The sequence below is a fragment of the Hyperolius riggenbachi genome, chromosome 2 (assembly GCF_040937935.1).
Source record: "Hyperolius riggenbachi isolate aHypRig1 chromosome 2, aHypRig1.pri, whole genome shotgun sequence".
In the NCBI taxonomy this organism is placed as follows: domain Eukaryota; kingdom Metazoa; phylum Chordata; class Amphibia; order Anura; family Hyperoliidae; genus Hyperolius; species Hyperolius riggenbachi.
The window spans coordinates 266,735,664-266,763,191 of NC_090647.1; the positions used below are offsets into that span (position 1 = coordinate 266,735,664).

General features: G+C 45.2%; 1 protein-coding gene and 1 long non-coding RNA gene across 5 annotated transcripts in view; one reads left to right on the forward strand and one right to left on the reverse strand.

Moving 5' to 3' along the window:
* LOC137546319 (uncharacterized) overlaps positions 1-17,410 on the reverse strand; it is a 42,183-nt gene extending 24,773 nt beyond the window's left edge. The window contains exon 1 of one of the 2 annotated variants that reach the window (XR_011026236.1): positions 17,070-17,410. This is a non-coding gene — a long non-coding RNA (uncharacterized lncRNA). Of the gene's footprint in view, positions 1-9,450; positions 9,601-17,069 lie in introns of those variants that run through there. The other variant, XR_011026235.1, reaches the window with a different exon arrangement.
* The window catches only part of DOC2B (double C2 domain beta), a 704,601-nt gene continuing 694,029 nt past the window's right edge, over positions 16,957-27,528 (forward strand). For 2 of the 3 annotated variants that reach the window (XM_068268615.1, XM_068268616.1), the window contains exon 1: positions 16,957-17,499. In XM_068268615.1, the coding sequence (XP_068124716.1) occupies positions 17,166-17,499 (334 nt within the window). In that variant the 5' untranslated portion in view covers positions 16,957-17,165. The remainder of the gene's footprint in view (positions 17,500-27,528) is intronic. The other variant, XM_068268617.1, reaches the window with a different exon arrangement.

Below are 27,528 nucleotides of genomic sequence, written 5' to 3' on the forward strand. Positions count from 1 at the left end.
GGCGGGCCCCAATGTAAAACTTAGATCGGGGCCCACAGCTTCTTAGTTACGCCCCTGAACCTGTGTCAACCACATATCTGCAGTAGGCAGTACTGAGTCTTTCCAGTGCATCAATATAAGTTTACAAGCTTGAAATAATAATCGTTGAATCATAACCTGTATAGGCTCTGTCGCATCTACCCCACTCAGCAGGTCAAGAACACAAGCTTGCACCGTTTGTCAGACAGACATGCCAGAAGCCTTATCAGGCTTCTTGCACACTGCAAGCGATTCCGATTCCGCTTTTTAATCAGTTTTTACATCAGATTCAGATTCCGATTTGCAGTGTGCAGGGAGAAAACTGCAAATCTGAATCGGAAGTAAAAACAGATTAAAAAGCGGAATCTGAATCTGAATCGCTTGCAGTGTGCAAGAGGCCTCAACCATATCCAAAATAGAACACCAGTGTGCAAGAGGCCTCAACCATATCCAAAATGAGACAGTGCCATAGCATGTCGATCAGATCTCCAGGCAATGGGCACACAAAGGAACTTCCTGTCGGCTCATAGCATATAGCCTTTTTGGAGTAGCAGTTTGTATGTATAATATTGTGTTGTGAGAGCTTCTGCAATGCATTTGTAGACAATATGGGAACGTTTTGAAGGATCTCACCTGAGTCCTCAGTGGATATCTCCCCTAGATCCTGCATCCACTTATTATAACAACTCGAGTAAATTTCTTCAAACATAAACTTAGAATTAGGGCGTAGGACGCTGATATGAACTCACTAAAGGAGAATTGTATGACCAAATTAAACAGAGGTGCAGGTGTCATAAGGAACACTGTAGAATCGTGTTGCTTGTTGGTTGTATGCACCAATTGAGCATACTGAAACAGCAACATAGGAGCCCACACAGTTTAGCTGCTATCTCCCCCAGAGGTTGCAGCTTACTCCCACTAGGATCATATGCAGAGACGTCACAGCCCTCCTATCCCAATTCTGTATGAAAGATAGCATTCCCAACTCAGGCATCCGATTGTTATCTCTTATTGGGAAATAAGTTGTACATCCATCTTGCATACTTCTTAGCTGATCCCAAACTTCCTGTATCAAGAGGAGGGTTTGTGCTCTAAATCCTAATGATTTATAAGCGTTGTCCTCCAGAGCAGCATAAATGGATGGAGACCCCAAAAATGTACTCAGCAATTGTCTAGAAGAGTCCTGTAAATCATCCCGCAAAAAATGTTTGGTCTGAGAGGCCAAAAAATATACCCAGGGGTTAGGAACTGCTAGTCCACCTTCAACTTTTAGTACACTGTAAATATTGCAGCTTAATTTTAACCATTCCCTGTCACTATATAAAACCCATGAACTATAATCTTATAGAGTTTGAGATTTAACCATAATAGGGGAATTATGTAAAAAATATAGGATTTGAGGCATAGTAACCACCTTCAGAAGATTAACCCTGGCAAATGGAGTTTAGCCTAAGTCTTGAATCTTTGTCTAATCCTTGTTAGTAAAGGACTAATATTCAGAGTCTCCAAGAGTCTCAGGGGAAATAACGATCCCTAGGTATTTAAAGGATGAAACGTACATTATTTGGATCTCCCTACTTCAGTCTGGGAGAGAAGTCTCCTTCTTATCCAATGGCAAAAGTGAGGACTTATCCCAATTCAACACCAAGCCAGAGAACTGACCAAATGTAGAAGTGCATCCATGGCAGCCAGTAGGGAGACTGTGGAGTCTTCCAGGAAAAGGAGGGTATCATCAACATTAAAGAGATTCTGTAACAAAAATGTCATCCTTTTTTCTAGGGGTGATCGGAAGGAGCAAATTCCGTTCCGCCGGAATTCGCGGATTCCGCCAGTGCTTAATTCCGTCGCTATCTAAATTCCGCTGGATTTTTGCGAAATTACGCGGAATTCCGGATTCCGACAGAAAAATTAAAGTAATCGCAAATGGAACCTTGTTTATGCTAAATGGTAGCCCATAGAACCTATTGACTGTTCCCTTAGGCCTTTTTCTCCCTTCCTCCTCCCGGAGGAGCCCACCCCACCAACACTACATGCTGAAGCCAGCCTAGCATGTACCAATATGACATATCCAAGAGAAAAATGAGCTTTCTTAGGGATTTGTAGGATGTCAAAAGCCAACTCACATACATTGGCCAGGAATCAAACCCAGGCCTACCGCTTGGTAGGCTGCTATCCTAACCATTATACAACCAACACAACACACTACAATGCTACATGCTGAAGCCAGCCTAGCATGTACCATTGTGATATATCCATGAGAAAAATGAGGTTGCTTAGGGATTTGTAGGATGTCAAAAGCCAACTCACATACATTGGCCAGGAATCGAACCCAGGTCTATCACTTGGTAGGCAGCTATCCACACCATTATACCAACTGCGTGCACAATCTTTGTGGTACACAGTCTCTGTGGCACAATTGGTTAGTGCGTTTGGCTGTTAACTGAAGGGGAATAGGAGATGTCCCCTAACGCAATGGTATGGTTACTTTTGTGCGATTTTAACTATACAGATTCTTTTTAAGTGCCACCTTTTCTTCAATGTCCCCAAAGAGAAACCCATGGATCTGATCACTACTTCTAATCAATTTAGCAAAGGTTTATTTTGCAATAGAAAATATAAGAGGACCTCCTTTGCAAGCAAAAGGCTGGAGACAAGTTGAGACCAAACTTCATACCCATCAGGCCAACATATAAGTTTGGCGCTATATGTGCTTTTACAGAGGCTGCCATAAAAAATATTTTGTGATTGGCTTTGGTGACCCTAAGCACTCAGCTAAGTGGTTTTATTTTCATCAAAGGGATCAGTAAGAAACAGCGAAGCAGGTTGCTTTGGCACACAGCACGCACCGCGGGCGCTAAAACCAGGCGCCACATAGCAGCAACGTTATGCTATACAGGGAGCGTAAGAGTAATTCGGAGCTCCAGGACGGAGCTTCTACGGCAGCCTAAGTCTCAGGAAAACCTGCGGGCGCTGAATCATCACTTTTAAGGGTGATTTGTCTGACAAAGGCCTAGCAAGGTAGGCAGCTTGTTTAACCGTAAGCAATATTACATTTTGCCAAGTCAATCCTGGAAAAAGACATGTGCATTCTGCTGAAACAGAAGTATTCCTTCTCCTTGGGGTGGAGGGAGTGCCAGGCATCCACCAGCCATAATTCCCTCAGAATCCTGGCCAGAGACGTCAACACACCCGGTTGAGCCCTGGACTGGAATTTGTCTATTAATGGGTCAAGGAGCTGGTCAAATCCCCCAACTACATATTAGGAATAAGCAACTTATCTTGGAGATGGTCTACTATCTGGGGCAAGCTGGAAGGTGGAAAAAGGGGGAGGGGCATACACTACCACAAGAATACACTCCAAATTATTGAAATGTCCATAAGGCAACCATCTGCTTCGGAATATGTTTTGTTAAAGTTAAAACAGGATTTTAGAATACTTTAAAGCTGCCACCTACTACAAGGTGTGTGTGGAATGGAACGCATGGGCCAACCACCACCTGTTAAGTAGGTGAGTGATTTGAGGCATAAGGTGGGTTTCTTGCAGGCAGGTAACCATGGGACCCTGTTTCTACAGGTAGGTCAGTATAGATTAGCGCTTAATTGGATCACAAAGTCTCCTCACATTCTAACTTGCATAACACAGGCTATCCAACGTCTAAGAGATTAGAGCAATAACAGCTTGTATTTGAACAAGATATTAGCAGATATAGCATTCCTGTTATCAATATCACCATCTAAGAGTTGAAAAGTGCAGTCGTCATGAAACCTTGTGTTTGCAGCAACCAAAGCATACTTATGCATTAGCAGACAACCCAGGCAGATGAACTTTCAAACATCCACTGTGGGGGGCCTAGGAAATGCATCTCAAAAAAAATAGTTCATGTAATTAGCAAAAAGAGGTACCAAACAGGTGCTCAGAACATACAAATATGATCATGACATTTATAAAAAGTGTGCACTGCTTAGGAATCCATAATCAATAGATAAATGTGCAAACTGGTACGCAGTAGTAAAAAATGGCAATCACATATGTACTATATAACTTGCAAGAAAATGCTACATAGAGACCTCATTCAGAGTGATGGTCACCATGGTGAGGAGGTGATGAGGGGAGGGACCTTGAAGAGTGTAGCTGTCTGCTGATAGCTTCATGAATCTGTTAACAAGATAAACTTCACAATGCCAGCTAGCAATGTGGTCTCCTGCTGTTTTGATGGCAGAGACTGCTGCTACTGCGCTGAGCTCACACGTAGCATCCCTTTGGTCCCGCCATGGCCTTATGTATGCTGTCCATCATGCAAAATTCCAATTTTCTGCTGTCATTTAACTGCAATTTTCAGAAAAAATTATAAGATCTTTTGGAACTTTTTATATTTCCCCATGTTGCCACTGTCCTCCTTCACATCCCTAGGAAATTTGGAGGTTGTAGCATGTATGGAGGCATTGTTATTAACCTCTAAATTCAGCCCACTGACTTCAATGGATTCACAAAATAGTTTCATTGAAAATTGGTGGAACCAACCAAAGTTGGAGGAAATGTTTGCGAGACTGCCAGAGGCATTCTAACTTGTACCTAATTATCATGAAACCTACAATTCTCATGGCATGCCTCTGTTATAACATTTTCAGGAACAATATGTAATTTGGAGAAGAAAACTCTGCACACAATTGACAGTATAGTAGAATCCCTTGAGGCCGGTTTCACATTGCTAACCAGCGGTATCAGAGCGTATCAGCACCACATCGGTAAAAATAGCCATAGAGGATTACCGCGGCAATGCACGGTAATCCCCCTCCTGGGTTCAAGCAAAGCAGGAAGTAAGGCTCTCTAGCGCTCAATTCCTGTGGTTGAAAATCGAATTGCGCCGCAATGTTAATGCAATAAAACTTAAAAAATATGCGTTACCAAAGACTTACACGACTTCGGGTTCACCGCACGTCGCGGCTCATGTTGCCCAGCAACGCGCTGTTGTGGTGAATCAGGCACTTCCAGCGGATGCGTCACATCTCACCAGGTGTAAAAAGCTCCATAGACTTTCATAGGCGTAAAGCAAAATAGGCCAACGCAGCGCGTCAGTGTGAAAGGGGCCTGATAGTAGACCCCAAGGGACCGGGCCAAGTAGTTTACTATATCAGAAGTTTACTATATCTGAAATTCTCATACTCAAGCACATTTCTGATAGATTACTGAAACGATTGGAAACGATTGATCAGCCATGGGATTGTACCGTTAATGGCCACCTTCAGCAAATGTATCTAATCTACGGTATATACTTTTTCTGCCTCAGTGTACTTTTACATTGAAACTTTGTGTTGTAATGGACACTGTTTAGCACACTGTAATGGTGCAATTCAAAGTCTATATACAGTTCAGACCTCAGCAGTTGCAACACAATACAACTTATTCCATTGTTACAATGCAGAGCATGCAGTCTGTTACTAAAATCGCAGAAGTTAATAACAATGCACTTCTTTTAGATTATAAGCTCGCAAGGGCAGGGTTCTCTCACCCTTTTGTGTCTTGAAATTTGTTAGACATTTTATTCATCATGTTACTTTTGTCACTGTCATTACCATTCTTTAGTTTGTACCAATTCGGCATTTTGTATACTGATGTATACTTTGAAAAGCACCACAGAATATGTTGGCACTTTGTAAATGAATAATAATAAAAGTAATAATAACATTTTGATTGCATTATATGTACATTATAGCACACCATAATGCAACACCCCAGTGTGAAACCAGCCTCCGTGAACAAATATTAAGGAGACTTTATTGGCATGACAGCCAGACAACTCCTATTAGCATGTGGCAAAAATAAATAAGATAAAAATTGCAAACAAATATAAATATTGCATCATGTACACAGTAAGAAGTTATACAAAGCCTTTATTCATCGATTTATAAATGCGCCAAGTCTATGTCCATCACACAGATCAATTCATTGTGGTTTCCTGTGTGGTCACTGTGCAGGAAAAAAAGCAGTCAGCATGCTAAGCTCTACCTGCATTTCATGTTACATTTGTTCAGAAATACAACAGGTAAAGGGCACAATATGATTAGGTATTTCCTACTGCTTGAATAAAGCATATAACAGTCAGGTAAAGCATCATGGGAGCTATAGTTTGACACCTGAGAGCATGTGGATTGCCCTTCCCAGTATCAGAACATATTAATGAACTAGACAATTAACACCATTTTTACAAGTTATGTGTAAATGTAGCAGTCAGTCTGCTGTGCTAATTAATTGGAAACGCTGACATTGGAGACAGTTTTTCCATTTTCTTTTATCATGTAGTTCTCACATATCTTCAAAGTGTCAGTTTTTCTAGCGTGACAGCTACCGTACCACAGAAGTGAGTGAGATTTTGCATATGAGAACTATTCACATAGATTGCATCATGAACTCTTCAGCAAGAAGTCAGTAAAACTGTGTAGCTGCTTTTTGCACTGCGTACATAAAAAAAAAAAAAAAAAAAAGTGATGAGAATGGGCCAGGATGTACCTCATAGTAGAATATTGGTAACTGTTGATATTCTACTATCCTTTTACTGTTAGCAGAATATCGGTAACTTTACCGGAATTCTATTATCACTTACTCTAATCTAATATATTACCCCTCCCCTACCTACACCTAAGGGATCAAACCCACTAGTACCCTTTTCTAAGCGCTAGTGATTTGATTTGAAAAAGCTCTTGCTAATGCAATGCGCAATTTATAGAAAATCACTTCGCTCAAGTGGGATCGCACCCATAGCATTACATTAGCAAGAGCTTTTCAAATCACAAAGAGCTCAGAAAAGCACTCCTAGTGGGTTCCAGGCCTAAAGGGGGACACACACATCAGACTATAGTCTTTGGAAAATGAAAGATCACAGACCTATCTTACCACCCTTCATGTAGTATGAGAGCATTTCTACACAGTCTATTCTATGGAGCTGAACTCCTCATCAGAAAAAATCTTTGCAAGATGCTGCACACAAACATGCTGATCAGACACAAAAGATCAGTATCTACAAAAGATCTGTTCCTGCCAAAGATCTGTTCCTGCAAATTGCATTCATAGTCTATGAGATCTGCAGATCATCATACACACCTTGTTTAACTGACATTCATCTGCAGATCAGACAATCATCTGCAGATCTGAAAATCCATCTGCAGATGAATGTCACTGATTTTTGATGAGCTGACGTCAGTCTCTTAACCCGGAAATTAATAAATACAATGTATTTACTCATAAAAGCACTTGGGAAATTGCTATACAAATTACTATATTAAGTGCTTTGCGATTCCCCTATACCTTCCATTGAGTCTAAAGGCTCAGAAAATGGTACATGCGATTTTAGTAAGATCAAAACGTGCACATGTGAACACTCTCATAGGGAACCATTGCACAAGAGTTTTTGGGGCGATTTCTAAAAGATCGCGTGATATCAGTTATCAGGCTTTTGTGAATCAAGCCCACCGTGTGAACGAGCCCTTATGGAGGCCATTACCAATACAATCCCGTGGTCGATCATTTTGGATCACTGCTGTAATTGATCAGAAACAATTGGCCATGCCCATTAACGTCTAAATTCCCTAACAAATTTGATCTGATGAATGGAATCAATGGGCTATATGCAATTCACTTTTTCACCTGAGTTTTCTCCTAGGAGATATTTTTAAATTTGTCAATAAAATGCATTTTAAGCCAACAGAAAGCAAGAAAATACTCAATATAGTTTTGATAGTACTATCTCACCTACTTTTTGGTACTTTTTTAGTTGAAAAGTGCTGGAAGTTATTTTGAATCGAAGATGAAAAATTATCTCCTAGGAGAAAACTCAGGTGAAAAAGTGAATTGCATATGGGCCAATGTGTTTTTCGGATTAATCCCATTGGATTGGTTAGCGGGAATTTGGCCGTAATGGGCATGAATAATTGTTTCCAATCGATTACCACATTGATCATAAATTATCGAAGGAGCAGCAGGATTGAACCAATAATGTTCATCATAAGACTAACACTTTCCAATAAAGTCAAGCATCCATCTCTGAGACGGACGCCGGCAGTCCGACACTTGTGCAGCGTGACTATACATCCGTATCCCTGTATGGGATTCAGATGCGTTTCCTGAAATTCTGAAGCTGAGCTTTAGTTTCTTTTCACGCACGCAAATTTAGAAGCAGCCTATTGTTATCAATCGGATGTGATTCTAGATTTGTGTGCAGGAATTCGCAGTTTCACCCCTAGTGAAAACCAGCCCTAACCCACCATACCTGCGCCTAACAATACCCCCCCACCTATGCTGAACACTTAGGGGTCATTCACACTAGAGCGTTTTGCCGGCAATTTCGGCAAAACGTTCAAGCGCTAGCGCTTTTCAAAGCGCTAGTGCAATAATACCCTATGGGCCCATTCTCACTTGGGCGATTTGCGTTAATCGCCGGCAATTAACGCAAATCACCAAATGCAAACATGTAGCCTGCATCATTTTCAGGCGATTTCCGGGCGATTGCGTTTCAGTGCTATAGAAGCGCCAAACGCAATCGCTAAAAAAAATTGCCAAGTGTGCATGGCAATTTTTTTCGCATTCAACACAAAAAAATCGCCAGAGCAAAAGCGCTAGCAATTTGCGATTTGCAAGTATGAATGGGCCCTTACCCCACACCAATTTACACAAACCATTGCTGCTATTGAGTCTTGTCACCGCTCATTTTGAAAGCTGGAGTTCGGCTATAGTAGCGGAACTCTGATGCCTGCCATAGCGGTAATATAACTTTCGCCGTTATCTATCACCGCTAACCTGTTTCCCGCACCGGCAAATATCTCCGCTCTCTTGGCTGATTTTGGAAGCCAGAGTTTAACTATAGTAGACGAACTCTAGAGCCCGCCATAGCCATAATTTAACCAATGCCAAAATTACCGCCCCCATAGCCACAACTTCTACACGACCAATAGCAGCACCCACATTATCAGGCACAATCTATGCCTAAATGAACTGATCAGTTTCCATAGACTTTCATTTTACCTTTCACACCCGACGCTGCATTTCGATGTGTTGTGGTATGACGCACTCGGGAGCTTTGCGTCGCACCGCAGATTCCCGACGACACGCCGTGGCCAGCATAAATGTTTGTAGTTTGCAAAGTTCGCCTTCCCATTGATGTCTATTGTGGTTCGCGAAGTTCGCGCGAACCCGAACTTTTGCGGAACTTCGCGTTCGAGGTTCGCGAATAGCGAACCTAAAATCGGAGGTTCGAGCCATCACTAGTGGCCAGCCCTTCCTGCCCGCCTGTCAGTGCTTCTCTCCCTCACTCCTGGGCACAGCACGGGGAGGACAGGAGGATCGCTGGTGGCTGCTGGAAGCTACAGGCAGTATGCACAAGCTAGCTGAAAGTGCCAGAGAGAGCACATAGCCTGCAGCCGCTTCCCTGACCTTCTCACCTGGGGGAGATTCGCTTCTCTATGTAGTTGAGCTTCAGTAGAGCGCTCTCCCTGCAATCCATTCCATTGTCCGGGGGTGGGAAGAAGATTGTGATGTGGAGCTGGAGCATGACAACAGTTCTGACAGCCAGGAAGAGGTGATTAATGGCAGACATCTCTTCCCTATGGCTGCGCATATGCTCCAGTGTATCCCGGGCCCAAGCTACCAAGCCTCATCATACTCAGCAAAGGTCTGGTGGTCCCACTCCCAGCAGCAGCACCGATAGCCAATCTGTGAACCTGCTGAGTATGTTGAAGGAATTTTATCAGCCAATGCCAGATACTCCTTCTAGCAGCAGCACCACCAGCGGACAAAGTGGTCACCGCCAGCGGCTGGCCCGTATGGGGAATGATTACTTGGGGTCAGCCAGTGCTCCAGACAATATGGAGAGTAATGATGACCCCCATGGACTATTGGACAAAACAACTGGATACCTGGCCTGAACTCGCTCAGTATGCACTGAAGGTTCTGGCATGCCCCTCCGCCAGTATTCTTTCTGAGCGAATATTTAGTGCTGCAGGTGGGGTGGTCGCCGACCAACGGACCCGTCTGTCCACAGTCAATGTGGACATACTAACGTTCATAAAAATAAACGAGTCATGGATCAGTGATAATTACAAGGCCCCTCTCACTGATTCATGGTGATGATTAGACTAAATTACAATGTGCTGTTTTTCAAGCCTCCCTTCCCCTCTCAAACTCTGCTGCCTATCACTACCATTGCATATTTTTGCATTTTAAGATCAAAAAAATTCTGTAATGACTGCCGTGGAACCACCTCTGGGTCCCATGGCCTACAACAACTCCTGCTCCTCCAAACAAAAATTGTAATGACTGCCGTGGAACCACCTCTAGGTCCCATGGCCTACGACAACTCCTGCTGCTCTAAACAAAAATTGTGATGACCGCCGTGGAACCACCTCTAGGTCCCATGGCCTACGACAACTCCTGCTGCTCAAACAAAACAAAACAAACAAAAACAAACAAGACAAACAAGAACAGCCACTAGGTCCCATGGCCTACAATGTTTCAAAAACAAGGTTTCAAATGAGATTACTGAAATTATACCGCCGGAACGCGGAATTCCGCAAAATACCACCAGAATGTAACGGTTACGGAATTTCGTTCTGACGGAATTCCGAATTTCCGCGGAATCGGAAATCGCCCTTTCCGATCATCCCTAGTTCCATGTACCCTGTAGCAGAGTGAAGCTGGTGAAGCAGCAGTTTTTTACATCCCTGCATTAATGTATGGGAATGTCTGGGAAAGTGAGGAGTACTTAAAGGACACATGAAGTGAAAGGGATATAGAAGCTGACATTTACTTCCTTTTAAACAATGCACATCACCTGCCTGTCCTGCTGATCCTCTGCCTCTAACACTCTTATCCGTAGACCCTGAACAAGCATGCAGATCAGAGTCTCTGACTGAAGTCTGACTGGATCAACCACATGCTTGTTTCAGATGTGAAATTCAGACACTACTGATGTAGGAAAGATCAGCAGGATGCCAGACAACTGGTATTGTTTAAAATGACACAAATATGATAGCCTCCATATCCAATCTTAATTCATGTGCCCTTTAAGCAGAAATGGGCAATGATATGCAAATAATTCTAGCTTGCATGCAAATTGTATGCAGCTTGGAATTAAGCCAACAGAAATCAATGAGAAGTGCACACTAACCTTCCACCTCTCCTCTACCTCACACCAACCTTCCACCTCTCCTCTGCCTCACACTAACCTTCCACCTCTCCTCTGCCTCACACTAACCTTCCCCCTCTCCTCTGCCTCACACTAACCTTCCACCTCTTCTCTGCCTCACACTAACCTTCCACCTCTCCTCCGCCTCACACTAACCTTCCACCTCTCCTCCGCCTCTCACTAACCTTCCACCTCTCCTCTGCCTCACACTAACCTTCCCCCTCTCCTCTGCCTCACACTAACCTTCCCCCTCTCCTCTGCCTCACACGAACCTTCCACCTCTCCTCTGCCTCACACTAACCTTCCACCTCTCCTCTGCCTCACACTAACCTTCCACCTCTCCTCTGCCTCACACTAACCTTCCACCTCTCCTCTGCCTCACACTAACCTTCCACCTCTCCTCTGCCTCACACTAACCTTCCACCTCTCCTCTGCCTCACACTAACCTTCCACCTCTCCTCTGCCTCACACTAACCTTCCCCCTCTCCTCTGCCTCACACGAACCTTCCACCTCTCCTCTGCCTCACACTAACCTTCCACCTCTCCTCTGCCTCACACTAACCTTCCACCTCTCCTCTGCCTCACACTAACCTTCCACCTCTCCTCCGCCTCACACTAACCTTCCACCTCTCCTCTGCCTCACACTAACCTTCCCCCTCTCCTCTGCCTCACACTAACCTTCCCCCTCTCCTCTGCCTCACACTAACCTTCCACCTCTCCTCTGCCTCACACTAACCTTCCACCTCTCCTCTGCCTCACACTAACCTTCCACCTCTCCTCTGCCTCACACTAACCTTCCCCCTCTCCTCTGCCTCACACTAACCTTCCCCCTCTCCTCTGCCTCACACTAACCTTCCCCCTCTCCTCTGCCTCACACTAACCTTCCCCCTCTCCTCTGCCTCACACTAACCTTCCACCTCTCCTCTGCCTCACACTAACCTTCCACCTCTCCTCTGCCTCACACTAACCTTCCACCTCTCCTCTGCCTCACACTAACCTTCCACCTCTCCTCTGCTTCACACTAACCTTCCCCCTCTCCTCTGCCTCTCACTAACCTTCCCCCTCTCCTCTGCCTCACACTAACCTTCCACCTCTCCTCCGGCTCACATTAACCTTCCACCTCTCCTCTGCCTCACACTAACCTTCCACCTCTCCTCTGCCTCACACTAACCTTCCACCTCTCCTCTGCCTCACACTAACCTTCCACCTCTCCTCTGCCTCACACTAACCTTCCACCTCTCCTCTGCCTCACACTAACCTTCCACCTCTCCTCTGCCTCACACTAACCTTCCCCCTCTCCTCTGCCTCACACTAACCTTCCACCTCTCCTCTGCCTCACACTAACCTTCCACCTCTCCTCTGCCTCACACTAACCTTCCACCTCTCCTCTGCCTCACACTAACCTTCCACCTCTCCTCTGCCTCACACTAACCTTCCACCTCTCCTCTGCCTCACACTAACCTTCCACCTCTCCTCTGCCTCACACTAACCTTCCACCTCTCCTCTGCCTCACACTAACCTTCCACCTCTTCTCTGCCTCACACTAACCTTCCACCTCTCCTCTGCCTCACACTAACCTTCCACCTCTCCTCTGCCTCACACTAACCTTCCACCTCTCCTCTGCCTCACACTAATCTTTCACCTCTCCTCTGCCTCACACTAACCTTCCACCTCTCCTCTGCCTCACACTAACCTTCCACCTCTCCTCTGCTTCACACTAACCTTCCCCCTCTCCTCTGCCTTACACTAACCTTCCACCTCTCCTCTGCCTCACACTAACCTTCCACCTCTCCTCTGCCTCACACTAACCTTCCACCTCTCCTCTGCCTCACACTAACCTTCCACCTCTCCTCTGCCTCACACTAACCTTCCACCTCTCCTCTGCCTCACACTAACCTTCCACCTCTCCTCTGCCTCACACTAACCTTCCACCTCTCCTCTGCCTCACACTAACCTTCCACCTCTCCTCCGCCTCACACTAACCTTCCACCTCTCCTCTGCCTCACACTAACCTTCCACCTCTCCTCCGCCTCACACTAACCTTCCACCTCTCCTCTGCCTCACACTAACCTTCCCCCTCTCCTCTGCCTCACACTAACCTTCCCCCTCTCCTCTGCTTCACACTAACCTTCCCCCTCTCCTCTGCCTCACACTAACCTTCCCCCTCTCCTCTGCTTCACACTAACCTTCCCCCTCTCCTCTGCCTCTCACTAACCTTCCCCCTCTCCTCTGCCTCACACTAACCTTCCACCTCTCCTCCGGCTCACATTAACCTTCCACCTCTCCTCTGCCTCACACTAACCTTCCACCTCTCCTCTGCCTCACACTAACCTTCCCCCTCTCCTCTGCCTCACACTAACCTTCCACCTCTCCTCTGCCTCACACTAATCTTCCACCTCTCCTCTGCCTCACACTAACCTTCCACCTCTCCTCTGCCTCACACTAACCTTCCACCTCTCCTCTGCCTCACACTAACCTTCCACCTCTCCTCTGCCTCACACTAACCTTCCACCTCTCCTCTGCCTCACACTAACCTTCCACCTCTCCTCCGCCTCACACTAACCTTCCACCTCTCCTCTGCCTCACACTAACCTTCCACCTCTCCTCTGCCTCACACTAACCTTCCACCTCTCCTCTTCCTCACACTAACCTTCCACCTCTCCTCTGCCTCACACTAACCTTCCCCCTCTCCTCTGCTTCACACTAACCTTCCCCCTCTCCTCTGCCTCACACTAACCTTCCCCCTCTCCTCTGCCTCACACTAACCTTCCACCTCTCCTCTGCCTCACACTAACCTTCCACCTCTCCTCTGCCTCTTACTAACCTTCCACCTCTCCTCTGCCTCACACTAACCTTCCACCTCTCCTCTGCCTCTCACTAACCTTCCACCTCTCCTCTGCCTCTCACTAACCTTCCACCTCTCCTCTGCCTCTCACTAACCTTCCACCTCTCCTCTGCCTCTCACTAACCTTCCACCTCTCCTCTGCCTCTCACTAACCTTCCACCTCTCCTCTGCCTCTCACTAACCTTCCACCTCTCCTCTGCCTCTCACTAACCTTCCACCTCTCCTCTGCCTCACACTAACCTTCCACCTCTCCTCTGCCTCTCACTAACCTTCCACCTCTCCTCTGCCTCACACTAACCTTCCACCTCTCCTCTGCTTCACACTAACCTTCCACCTCTCCTCTGCTTCCCACTAACCTCCTTCTCTACAGTGCCTCACTCTACCCTTGCCTTAATCGTGGTGTCCTGCTAGTAGAAAAGTACCCACGTTTGTATGCAGACTGAAATTTGACCAATGAAAATTACCTAAATATGGATGGGTTGCTTTCGTGTGGGCCAGCATGCCTTTCCATTTTCATACTTTCAGGGCAGCCAGTAGGGGGGGGGGGGGGGGGGGGACGACAACTGACACTGCAGTGAGGGGCCCAGGGCTTCTGGGGGCCCTGGGCCCTCCCAAAGCACTGGAAGGGCCGCATGTGCTGGCTGCGGGCCTTTGGCTCACTAACCAGCACACCGCGTTCCAGCAGTGAGGGAAGAGTGACATCAGCGCTTGAACGTGGGGAGCAGATGAGTGAGCCCGCTACAGCAGACTTTCTAAACTGCGACACCACCTATATTTAGCTACAGGCTACCTATACTGGGCCACCACCTATTTCTGGCTACCTATACTGGGGCAAGAACCACCTATACCTAACCACCTATACCTGGCTACCTATACTGGTGCACCACCTATACTTGGCTACCTATACTGGGGAACCACCTGTACCTGGTTACCTCTCCTGGGGCACCACCTATACTTGGCTATTTATACTGGGGTGCCTATAGCTTGCTACCTATACTGGGGGCACCTGTACCTGGCTAACCTATACTGGTGCACCACCCATACTAGACTACCTATACCGCGGCACCACCTATAGTTGAATACCTATACTGGGGGCACCTGTATCTTGCTGGCCTATACTGGGGCACCAGCTATACCAGGCTACCTATACTGGGGGCATCTACACCAGGTTACCTATACTGGGGCACGACCTATGCTTGGATATCTATACTGGGGGCACCTACACCTGGCTAGGGCAGAGGGACGACCTGAGGCAGAAGGGGACAAGAGGTAACACAGGGGGATAAAACAGGCACAGGGGGAACAGAGACGAACAAAAGAGGCACAGGGAGAAAAGAGATGAGACACAGAGGGGCACAAAAGATGCACAAACTGAGGTGAGACAGAGGGGGACAAAAGAGGCACAGGAAGAAAAGAGGGGGACAAAAGAGAACGGATAAAGGATAAGAACGGACCTACAAGTTCCTATCTCCAAGTTCCTACTTGTATTTTGCTAGTATTTCCACCCACAACATGCCATGGTCACGCCCACTTTTTGACAAATCATGCTGTGCATGCCGCTTTATTCAGTGCCATGAGCCATGCACATTTTTTGCCGCAGCGCACTTCCCGCACGGACACGGGAGTGGAGTGACTAGTGGGTGGGCAGAGCAACCAGTGGGTGGATCCCGGGAGGGGGGCCCAGGTCTGATGATGTGTGAGGGGCCCCAAAATTTCTGATGGCGGCCCTGCATACTTTTGCCCTATTCTGAATGCATACAATTTTCTATATGATGGATTCCATTGCATCCCCTTGCCGCCGCTCATTTTGAAAGCTGGAGTTCGGCTATACTATAGCGTAACTGATGACTGCCATAGCCGTAATAAAACTTTTGCCATTATCTATCGCCGCTAACCTGTCTCCCCCACCGGTAAATATCTCCGTTCTCTTGGCTGATTTTGGAAACCAGAGTTTGGCTATAGTAGAGGAACTGGAGAGCCCACCATAGCATACCTCCCAACTTTTTGAGATGAGAAAGAGGGACACTTAAGCCACTCCCCTGCCACACCACACCCCCTAGCCACGCATACCATAAAGATTTTATAAGAAAAATATGTTGTTTTATAATTCAAACCACATTGGTCTTTTCTATCCTGGTTCATTTTCCTTCATATTAACATTTTAAAATTAGTAATATCAATTTAAAGGATAGGAATAAAGTTTAGAGTCAAACACCTTTTTTAGTAGAGAAATATATATACATATATATATATATAAATATATATATATATATATATATATATATATATATATATATATATATATATATATATATATATATATATATATATATATATATATATACATACATAGAAAGAGGGACAAAGTCCTGAAAGAGGGACAAATGAGGAGGAAAGAGGGACAGGTCTCCAAAAGAGGGACTGTCCCTCCAAAAGAGGGATTGTCCCTCCAAAAGAGGGACTGTTGGGAACTATGCCATATTTTAACCAGTTCCCACATTACCGCCCCCATAGCCACAATTTCTACACAACCTGAAGCAGCACCCACATTATCAGGCGCAATCTATGCCTAAATGAACTGATCAGTTGCGCACTGACAGCTGTAGGTTTACAGTCTGTAAAAGGTATTGATAAATATAGGAAAAAGAAACCACGCAAGCAGCACGCATTCACTAGCTGTTGCTGCTAACTGTGAATAGGAAAAAAGCCCCTTCATGCAAAAGTCAGCGATGTTGACAGTCTGCTCTCTCCTAATGAGGATGCTGGGAGGCTAGAAGGTGCTGCTGAGTGCACATGAGCCGTCCCTCATTCCTTTGCTTCCTGGATTTTGCTTGGTTGCTAACAAGTGACATCACCTCGTGGCTAGCCCTCCCCGCCTGGCTGTCAGTGCTTCTCTCCCTCACTCCTGGGCACAGCACGGGGAGGACAGGAGGATCGCTGGTGGCTGCTGGAAGCTACAGGCAGTATGCACAAGCTAGCTGAAAGTGCCAGAGAGAGCACATAGCCTGCAGCCGCTTCCCCGACCTTCTCACCTGGGGGAGATTCGCTTCTCTATGTAGTTGAACTTCAGTAGAGCGCTCTCCCTGCAATCCATTCTCTGGCTTGTGTTCTGGAGCAGAATCGCATGCATGACACTCCGAAAAGGAGAGAAAATGACCATAAGCATCCAGGAGCATATGGCCATTGATGTGTGCCCAGGTCCCATCAAGCCGATCAAACAAATCTCAGACTACTTCCCCCGCTTTCCTCGTGGTATACCTACTGCTGTAACCCGTAGCAACTCCCTGCGATCCAACGTGAGCCAGCCGTCTGTCAGCCCTTCAGAAAGTTCCAGGGAGGAGGAGGAGGATGTGGACAAACTGTTTGGGGCATATGGAGCAGCTTCCACCACCACCTCTATCACCCCCTCTGCCAAGCAGGAGGAGGAAGTGGACCTGGATGGCTATGATTCTGATGACTGCAGTACGTTTCTTAATACTTTTTTATTTTTGCAATGATTGTTCACTACTTCATGTGAGCTGTAAAGCTGTGTGTTTTTATATAGTAGTTTTACTCTGTGCCAAGGCAGTGCACATGGGATCAGCTGTTTTTGTTTTTTTACTCTGCAATAACTGGAATTAGCAGTGCTGAACATGAACTTTACACAAGCCAAGACCAATCAGATTCTGAAAGCTAATGATAACCTGACAGTTTGATTAATTGATGAATCAAACTGTCAGATTGTTAGCTTTCTGAATCTCCTCAGCCCTATGCAAAGTTTTAGTTTAGCCTCTGCTAACTCTGTTTCCTGTGGAGAACAGAATTAGTAGGTTAAAGTCTCTAATGGGCAGTCTAAAGAACAAGATGCCTTAGGTAATGCTGGAGTTTTAAGTGGTTCCTTGCTGCTTATCTACAAAAATGGTCATCTGTGTAACTTTCTCAAATGGTTCATAAGTTACATATTTGAGATCTCAGATATAGAAGGCTGTTTTTCTGCTACTTTCATTACTTTGTGCCTTTTTGTTTGGGCAGAGGTCACACCTTGATGCACAAGCGCACATAATGATTTCCTAAGTACATGTGTGAGCAAGTGTTATGATGTGCGTTTTTCCACATATACGATTCCTGATGCCGTCAGGTGACGTTTTCGGAAAATGCAAATAATTATCCAGAAAACTGCGTCCATTTTCCACGTACTCCAGTGTGATCCCTACCTTAGCCAGGGGTCGCACTTGTCTTTCAGTTTTCTACATGCATTTTTTTTCCCCTGCATACTGTGCATTTTATATGCAGAAAAACATGTTTTTTAAAGCGGCTAATGTAATCGATAAAGAAAACTGACGAAATGCTGAATTTTCCTGGAGGATGTCTGTTTTGTTTCTGCGTGCAACAAACATTCAAGTGTGAACTAGCCCATTGTTAAACCAGTTTTTCTACGTAGAAAATGCGCATGAAAATAGACAAGTGTGATCTCAGCCTTAATGTTGGCAATTAATAAAGGGATCCACACTATCACATATTATTCCATACTGTCAGTGCAACAAAATTCCCATCACCTGAGGTTGAGGGTCTGCCCTAAACGTCTGATTCAAATCACATCTTCTAGTCAGTGGATGCTATGTTATGATGATGTCACAGATCAAATCTGATTTTGTGTGTGTGTATTTTAAATGTCATCGGCCCCTGAAGAGCTTAATGGGAATAAATGGTAAGATAAAGTTAATTTTAAGCTGTATTTACGGTTTTGTATTTATTATAGCAGCATGAGTAAGCCCTGCATATGAACGGTGGTGTGTATTGAAAGACACCAGTTGCTCCCTAGCGTTGTGTTTACTTCCACACACTGCTCAGATAATGAGGAGGCTGCCTTTATTTTGCCTGTCTGAGAGGAGACTGTTGATCATCAGCTAAAGGTGCTTGTCTGTTTCTTACATACTGTCTCTGTTTTGATAAAGAGCAGGGACCTTCTGTCTCTTGTTAAGGAGGAGAGCATCATTTCTCTGTCAGCAACTGTTGAATGCATTTCCTACAGATTTGGTGACACATGCGTTATTCAGATGATTTTACAGAGAATGAGAAATGGTCTCCAGCTGTAGAGAGGAAATACGGGCAAAATGATTGCAAGAGATGCTGCTTGCTTGGTATTTGTTTGAGAGACACAATTACTTTGGCTTTTAGGTGTATAATGTTTTTCAAACACATCTTCACATCCCATCAACTCTGTATGTCAGGTGGATATCCACACAGACTGCTAAGCCTCATTTAAATGAAACACTAATTGCCCTACCTGTGCATATGTGAGCTTATCTGCAAAACATAGACAGCCGTGTGACTCAGTGGTAGATTTGGGAAACATCGTACTAGTGGATTGGAGTTACAGGATTGTGCAGTAAGGCACCAAAAAGCACAGTGCTTGATTACAATGGTATTACAATATTACAGATAAGTAAAAATCTCATTGGTTACTGGAGTATGTGGCACAGTTTGTATAACACATTAAAACTATTATACAAATACCATTTCACTACAAGTTACATCATGCATCATCTGGGTACCAGTGTGATACTAGCAAGTTTGATTCCATAGAAAAGAAAAATGGCACTATAGAATATTGTATTGTGTCCCTGGCTCAGTGTCCAGTGACACCCTGGGCATGCCATACTAAGACACACCTTTTTTCATTGCATGCAATAGGAAGACCTCTGGAAAAAGACAACAGTATAACAAGGGTAACAGAGGCGCCAACAAAGGATAAAAAACGATTAAAATCTGTTTAAAAGGAGAGAAGTGGGTGGACTCACCTCCTTCAAGTAAGTATATGACCAGGCGAAATGAGCCGTTAGTAATATAACAGTAACATTTATTAAAAACTCCAAGTGTGCAACGCGTTTCACGGGCCAATATCCCGCTTCATCAGGCAATCGAGTATGGAGAACACCCTCCAAAACGGACACAAAAAATTGCCGTTTTAAGCAAAAATCTGTTTATTTACATACTCCGAACAAGGTGCAACGCGTTTCGCGAGTATATCCCACTTCCTCAGGCAATAAATAGGAGCATGTCACCAATGCGGTCCGGTACGTAGCCTGGCGCCTCTGGAAAAAGACAATTAGTCAAAGTTCAGAAAGGAAGGTTCCATGTACCCTGTAGCAGAGTGAAGCTGGTGAAGCAGCAGTTTTTTACATCCCTGCATTAATGTATGGGGATGTCTGGGAAAGTGAGGAGTACTTAAAGGACACCTGAAGTGAAAGGAACATAGAAGCTGACATATTTCCTTTTAAACAATGCACATCACCTGCCTTTCCTGCTGATCCTCTGCCTCTAACACTCTTATCCATAGACCCTGAACAAGCATGCAGATCAGTCTCTCTGACTGAAGTCTGACTGGATCAACCACATGCTTGTTTCAGATGTGTAATTCAGACACTACTGATGTAGGAAAGATCCGCAGGATGCCAGACAACTGGTATTGTTTAAAATGACACAAATATGAGAGCCTCCATATCCATCCTTACTTCATGTGCCCTTTAAGCAGAAATGGGCAATGATATGCAAATAATTCTAGCTTTCATGCAAATTGTATGCAGCTTGGAATTAAGCTAACAGAAATCAATGAGAAGTGCACACTAGCCTTCCACCTCCCCTCTGCCTCACACTAACCTTCCACCTCCCCTCTGCCTCACACTAACCTTCCACCTCTCCTCTGCCTCACGCTAACCTTCCACCTCTCCTCTGCCTCACGCTAACCTTCCACCTCTCCTCTGCCTCACGCTAACCTTCCACCTCTCCTCTGCCTCACGCTAACCTTCCACCTCTCCTCTGCCTCACGCTTACCTTCCACCTCTCCTCTGCCTCACGCTAACCTTCCACCTCTCCTCTGCCTCACGCTAACCTTCCCCCTCTCCTCTGCCTCACGCTAACCTTCCCCCTCTCCTCTGCCTCACACTAACCTTCCACCTCTCCTCTGCCTCACGCTAACCTTCCACCTCTCCTCTGCCTCACACTAACCTTCCACCTCTCCTCTGCCTCACACTAACCTTCCACCTCTCCTCTGCCTCACACGAACCTTCCCCCTCTCCTCTGCCTCACACTAGCCTTCCCCCTCTCCTCTGCCTCACACTAGCCTTCCCCCTCTCCTCTGCCTCACACTAACCTTCCACCTCTCCTCTGCCTCACACTAACCTTCCACCTCTCCTCTGCCTCACACTAACCTTCCACTTCTCCTCTGCCTCACACTAACCTTCCACCTCTCCTCTGCCTCACACTAACCTTCCACCTCTCCTCTGCCTCACACTAACCTTCCACCTCTCCTCTGCCTCACACTAACCTTCCACCTCTCCTCTGCCTCACACTAACCTTCCACCTCTCCTCTGCCTCACACTAACCTTCCACCTCTCCTCTGCCTCACACTAACCTTCCACCTCTCCTCTGCCTCACACTAACCTTCCACCTCTCCTCTGCCTCACACTAACCTTCCACCTCTCCTCTGCCTCACACTAACCTTCCACCTCTCCTCTGCCTCTCACTAACCTTCCTCCTCTCCTCTGCCTCTCACTAACCTTCCACCTCTCCTCTGCCTCTCACTAACCTTCCACCTCTCCTCTGCCTCTCACTAACCTTCCACCTCTCCTCTGCCTCTCACTAACCTTCCACCTCTCCTCTGCCTCTCACTAACCTTCCACCTCTCCTCTGCCTCTCACTAACCTTCCACCTCTCCTCTGCCTCTCACTAACCTTCCACCTCTCCTCTGCCTCTCACTAACCTTCCACCTCTCCTCTGCCTCTCACTAGCCTTCCACCTCTCCTCTGCCTCTCACTAGCCTTCCACTTCTCCTTTTTTTTATTTATTTTTTTGTAAAATGCTTTTCAAAGCACTTTTGCAGAGCGATTTTGTTTTTTCACTTTCTTTGACCCTTAAAATAATAAATATAATGTATTTATTCCTAAAAGCGCAAACGTATCTGCCGCAAAAAGCGATTTTGTGATTGGTTTGCGTTTTTCCTATACCTTCCATTGTAGCAAAATCGCCCTAAAAATGGTACAGGCAGCTCTTTGCTGAGCGAAATGATATGAACTATTCCATCAGGATTCATTGCACAAGCGATTTTTAGGGCATTTTTTTTTAAAATCGCCGGCACTAAAAAAAAACGCAAAATGCCCTAGGTGTGAACAGGCCCTTGGGCCTTGTTCACAGTATAAATCGCCAGCACAATCACAGGGGCTGAGCGCTTTTGAAAGCTCTTTTCCTAGCGCTTTCTGTGCGATTAGCAGTTTTTAGAAGCGATTTTCTAAGCTGTTTTGTTAGGCGATAAGCGTGTTTTTTTTTTTTTTTTTAAAGAAACAGGAAGTGAACTCTTTGACCTGGAACTAAATAACTTTAATGTATTTTGTGAGGAAACTTGCTCACAAAATCGCTTTTCCAGGCGCTTTTTCAAGCGCTTAGCGATTTCCCTATACCTTCCATTCAAGCACAAACGCTCAGGAAATGGTGCAGAAGCCATGTTTGCGATTGGAAGGAAAGCTCATCACCCATGTGAGAGTACTCGCATAGGAAATCATTGCACAAGCACTTTTAAAAATCGCCAGCAGTTAAAAATAAACGAAAGCGTTCATAGTGTGAACAAGCCCTTACTTTTTTAAGCTCCCATAGAGCAAAAATATAATATAATTAAGGTAAGAACAATAATATTGATATGAAGTTAATCAGGAACAACTTTGAGTGATTATTTTGCATGTAAATGTGCTGGTTATTTTTTATCAGTTAGGTGATAAATAAGTCCTTTACGATTAGTTTTGTTAATAGAGACCATTGATCGCTGATGTGGTGTAGGCAAGGGTGGGGTTTCCAACATCATTCACTTCAGTTTTCTATAGGAAAATGTCATTGACCCGCATATATTTAAAAAAAGGGCACCAGGCAAAGCTGCTTGTACAATATTGGTAAAATGGCCGATATTCTATTATTGGCACGATTTTCACACGAACCCTCCCTCTACCGCTGCCGGAGAGATACGTAGAGGGCGCACTTCTCTTGCGCAGACTGGCCTGACTGGCTGAAGTTACGGGACCTGGTACCGAAGAGGGAGAAGGCTGAGGATGGCGGCAAGGGAGAGATCAGCGCGTATGGGGCTGGAGGAAGCCCCAGGTATGTTTAAAACTTTATTACGTTTCTGTTATACTTTAAAGCAACTGCATCTGGATCTTGCTATTGTCGCCTCAAGTCGTGCCCCCCCCCCCCCCCCAATGGGGTCTCCTGTGCCCCCCTGGAAAAGAACCCGGCTAGCAACAGTCTCCTTGTCGCTAGGTATCTATTTACCTTATGTATGTCATTTATTGTGTGCTCTCCCGCCGCTGCCCGCCTCCTGTGAGCTTCCTCCAATTGGAAGCTAAGCCACAACCTGGGAGGTACTTTTTTTTACAGGGGGGCACAGGAGACCCCGGGGGGGGGGGACTAATGGCAGCAATATCGATACCCAGAGGCAAGTCATTTCGCACAGGACATGCCTCTGTGTTCTCTTAAAGAGGAACTCCAGTGAAAATAATGTAGTAAAAAAAGTGCTTCATTTTTTACCATAATTATGTATAAATGATTTAGTCAGTGTTTGCTCGTTGTAAAATCTTTCCTCTCCCAGATTCACATTCTGACATGTATTACATGGTGACATTGTTACTGTGGGCAAGTTATGTAGCTGTTTCTAGCTGCTCTGGCTGTTACAGACAGCTTTAAACAGCCATTTCCTGTCTGTGAACATTGTTACATTGTGGCAGTTTGCCCAGAGTACCGCGGTATTCAGAGCCTCTTGTGGGAGGGGTTTCAGCACAAAATTAGTCACACAGCGCCCCCTGATGGTCTGTTTGTGAAAATCATTCTATTTCTCATGTAAAAGGGTGTATCAGCTACTGATTGGGATAAAGTTAAATTCTTGGTTGGAGTTTCTCTTTAAGACTTCAAATACCCACCTCAGGTTCTCTTTAAAGAGGAGCTGTTAGGTATAAGGTCTCAGAGAAAATAAACACATATATCAGTAGCTAAATATAGGCTGTACTTACATTACATATGCATTTCACTGTCCACGTTTGGATTTCACAGAATTTTTATATAGTATATGCAGAGAATGATGCTCCTGACAGCTCATGGCAGGTTCCATGTTTGTCTGTCTCCTATGAAGCCAAATGTGTTGTCATGTCCTCCCTGCTGCCTGATCACAGAAAAGCTCCTACTGAATACCACTAGTGTGCAGTGAATATTAATTAGCCGTGTGGCTAGGAACAATACTCCTGCAGTGTACTCTGCTGGGAGATTTATCAGTGCTGTGTGCTGGACTGAGTTACATGCTATTGTTACTTGACTCTGTAACTTCTCATTAGCAGCCGAGGGGAGAGCCCCAGAATGCTTTGCAATATGGTATGCGGCTTGCGTCTTCTTAAGAGCTTGGGATTAACAGCTTTGCTGATAAGCACACATCAAATGTAAGAGAGATTTTTATCTTCAGTAATGCCTTTTTGGCTTCCTTCTAAACTGTTTAACACAGGAGAATAGAGGTTTAAATTAGCTTTTGTAGCCTGACAGTTACTCTTTAAGTATTTAGCCCATAGTCTTAAAGGATACCTGAGATGACAAAAAACCACAAGGCTTTATACTTTTCCTGAGGCTTCCTCCAGCCCCTTGTAGTCTGTGGGCTCCCTTGGTGTCTGCCTGGATCCGTCAGTTCTCCTGCTGTAAACCCCGATTGTGGATGACTACTGAGCATGCCCAGTTTTGGCCATGCTCCCATGGCCAGAGGAGTTCTGCACCTGCAAAGTTAGTTAAGGCTTGTAACTGAGCCATACCTGTGCTTGCACAGTAGTCCCTGTCTCAGTCGGGGACTAGACCAGAGCTGCCAATGGCGGAATGGATGGGACTGAATGGACACCAATGGAGCCCACGGATTACAGGGTGCTGGAGACAGCCCCAGGAAAGTGTAAAAGTTTGTGTCGTTTGCATATCAGGTGCACTTTAATCAACACTACTGCGTGATGCATACATGATACTTTACCTCTATGTTGCTTACAATAGGTAGTAAAAATCTGACACATTTGACAAGTTTTGGACTAGCCCAGGCATGGGCAAACTTGGCCCTCCAGCTGTTAAGGAACTACAAATCCCACAATGTATTTACCTTTGAGTCATGACTGTGGCTGTCAGACTCCTGCAATGCATTGTGGGACTTGTAGTTCCTCAACAGCTGGAGGGCCAAGTTTGCCCATGCCTGAACTAGCCTATCTCCTCACAGGGGATTTTCAGTTTTTGCTTTATTCTTTACGAAAGAACTGTATTAAAGGGGTCTCTATAATAATGGCAGCTGACCTCCCTACTTGATTGCACAATATTTTAATGTTTGGACTAAGCAACTGCAGATCAGTAAGTGCTTTTGTAAACAAATGAGAATCCCCCATAAGGAGATGTCTCATGCTCCCTGTCACCTCCTTTCAACCTAAAACATGGCTGCCCCCATGAAAAACATGGCTGCCCCCATGAAATCACAAACATTTGCCTGTTCTTTTTAAACAGGGTGGGTAAGAGATTATAGTACCAATCTATTTTAATTAACATAAGTAATGTAACTTAATGACCATATGTTTGTTAAGGCTGAAGTTCCCCTTTAAAATGTTATACTTTTTTGTGATTGTAGTCCATAAAGTTTCACTAATAACATTTTGGTGAAGTTGTATGCACTTTTCAAATCTACCTACCAATCTCTAGATTAGTAATGGTTTCAAAACAAAGCTAACATAGGTTCATATCCTGCCTAGCTAGCTACTCCAAAAACATGATAGATTTCTAAAGAGTCTACTCTGATGAGATTGCAGGTTTCAGGCTTGCAAACAGATGCAATTTGAGCTTGCTGCAAGTTGCAATACCAAGACAACTTTTGGTAACATTATATAATGGAAAAAAAAACTTGTTTCAATTTAACTACTTCCTTTGCCATAATGACTACATTATTGAGGTTGGAACTAGTGGCTGTGAACAGTCTTGTCACTTAATTATTTTCTGTATAAACGTCAACTATTTTAACCATTGACTGTTATGGGCTGTTAATAATTCATAAGTGTCTAATAAAAGACTGGTGAATGCACAATCTGCAGACTTCTGCTGTATGTACCTTAAAAACACGCGTAGACATTGCGCTGGCCCCTGGGGCATAAGAGGATGATGCAAACATATTCAGTTCACAGCAGAGGTGTATAATTCTGAAACCTTTGACAAACATTAGGAGATAAGTGATTTCCTTTAAAAAAAACAAAATGTTTTGCTACTGTCTTGATCAGTCATGTACATTTTCTCATTTTGTAAAATAAATATATTTCACACTCACACTCACTCACCACTCACACTCACCACCACCACTCACAATTCACCATTCGCCACTCACACCTCACTTGCCACTCACACCTCACTCGCCACTCACACCTCACTCGCCACTCACACCTCACTCGCCACTCACACCTCACTCGCCACTCACACCTCACTCGCCACTCACACCTCACTCGCCACTCACACCTCACTCGCCACTCACACCTCACTTGCCACTCACACCTCACTTGCCACTCACACCTCACCCACACCTCACTCGCCACTCACACCTCACCCACACCTCACTCGTGTCTCTCTCTCTCTCTCTCTCTCTCTCTCTCTCTCTCTCTCTCTCTCTCTCTTTCTCTCTCTCTCTTACCTTCTCTTAAAGGGACACTTAAGTCAAACAAAAAAAATGAGTTTTACTCACCTAGGGCTTCCAATAGCCCCCTGCAGCTGTCCGGTGCCCTCACCGTCTCCCTCCGATCCTCCTGGCCCTGCCGGCAGCCACTTCCTGTTTCGGTGACAGGAGCTGACAGGCTGGGGACATGAGTGATTCTTCGCGTTCCCAGACACCTTAGCACCCTCTATGCTGCTATATGGTATATGATATATGCTATAGCAGCATAGATGGCGCTATTGTGGCCAGGAACGCGAAGAATCACTCGCATCCCCAGCCTGTCAGCTCCTGTCACCGAAACAGGAAGTGGCTGCCGGCGGGGCCAGGAGGATCGGAGGGAGACGGCGAGGGCACCGGACAGCTGCAGCGGGCTATTGGAAGCCCCAGGTGAGTAAAACTCATTTTTTTTGTTTGACTTAAGTGTCCCTTTAAGTGGTAGCTGGTTTGATATATGAACAGTAGGGTTTTTTTTAAAGGGAACCTACAGTGAGAGGGATATAGAGGTTGCCATATTTCTTTCCTTTTATACAATGCATCTTTCCTGGCTGGCCTGCTGATTCTCTGCCTTTAATACTTTTAGCCATGGGACCCTGAACAAGCATGCAGATCAGGTGCTCTCACCAAAGTCTGACTGGATTAGCTGCATGCTGTTTCAGGTGTGTGGTTCAGACAGTATTGCAGCAAAAGAGATCTGCAGGATAGCCAGGTAACTGGTATTGCATAAAAAGGAAATAAATATAGAAGCCTTGCTTTAGGTTCCCTTTGAAGGGAACCTA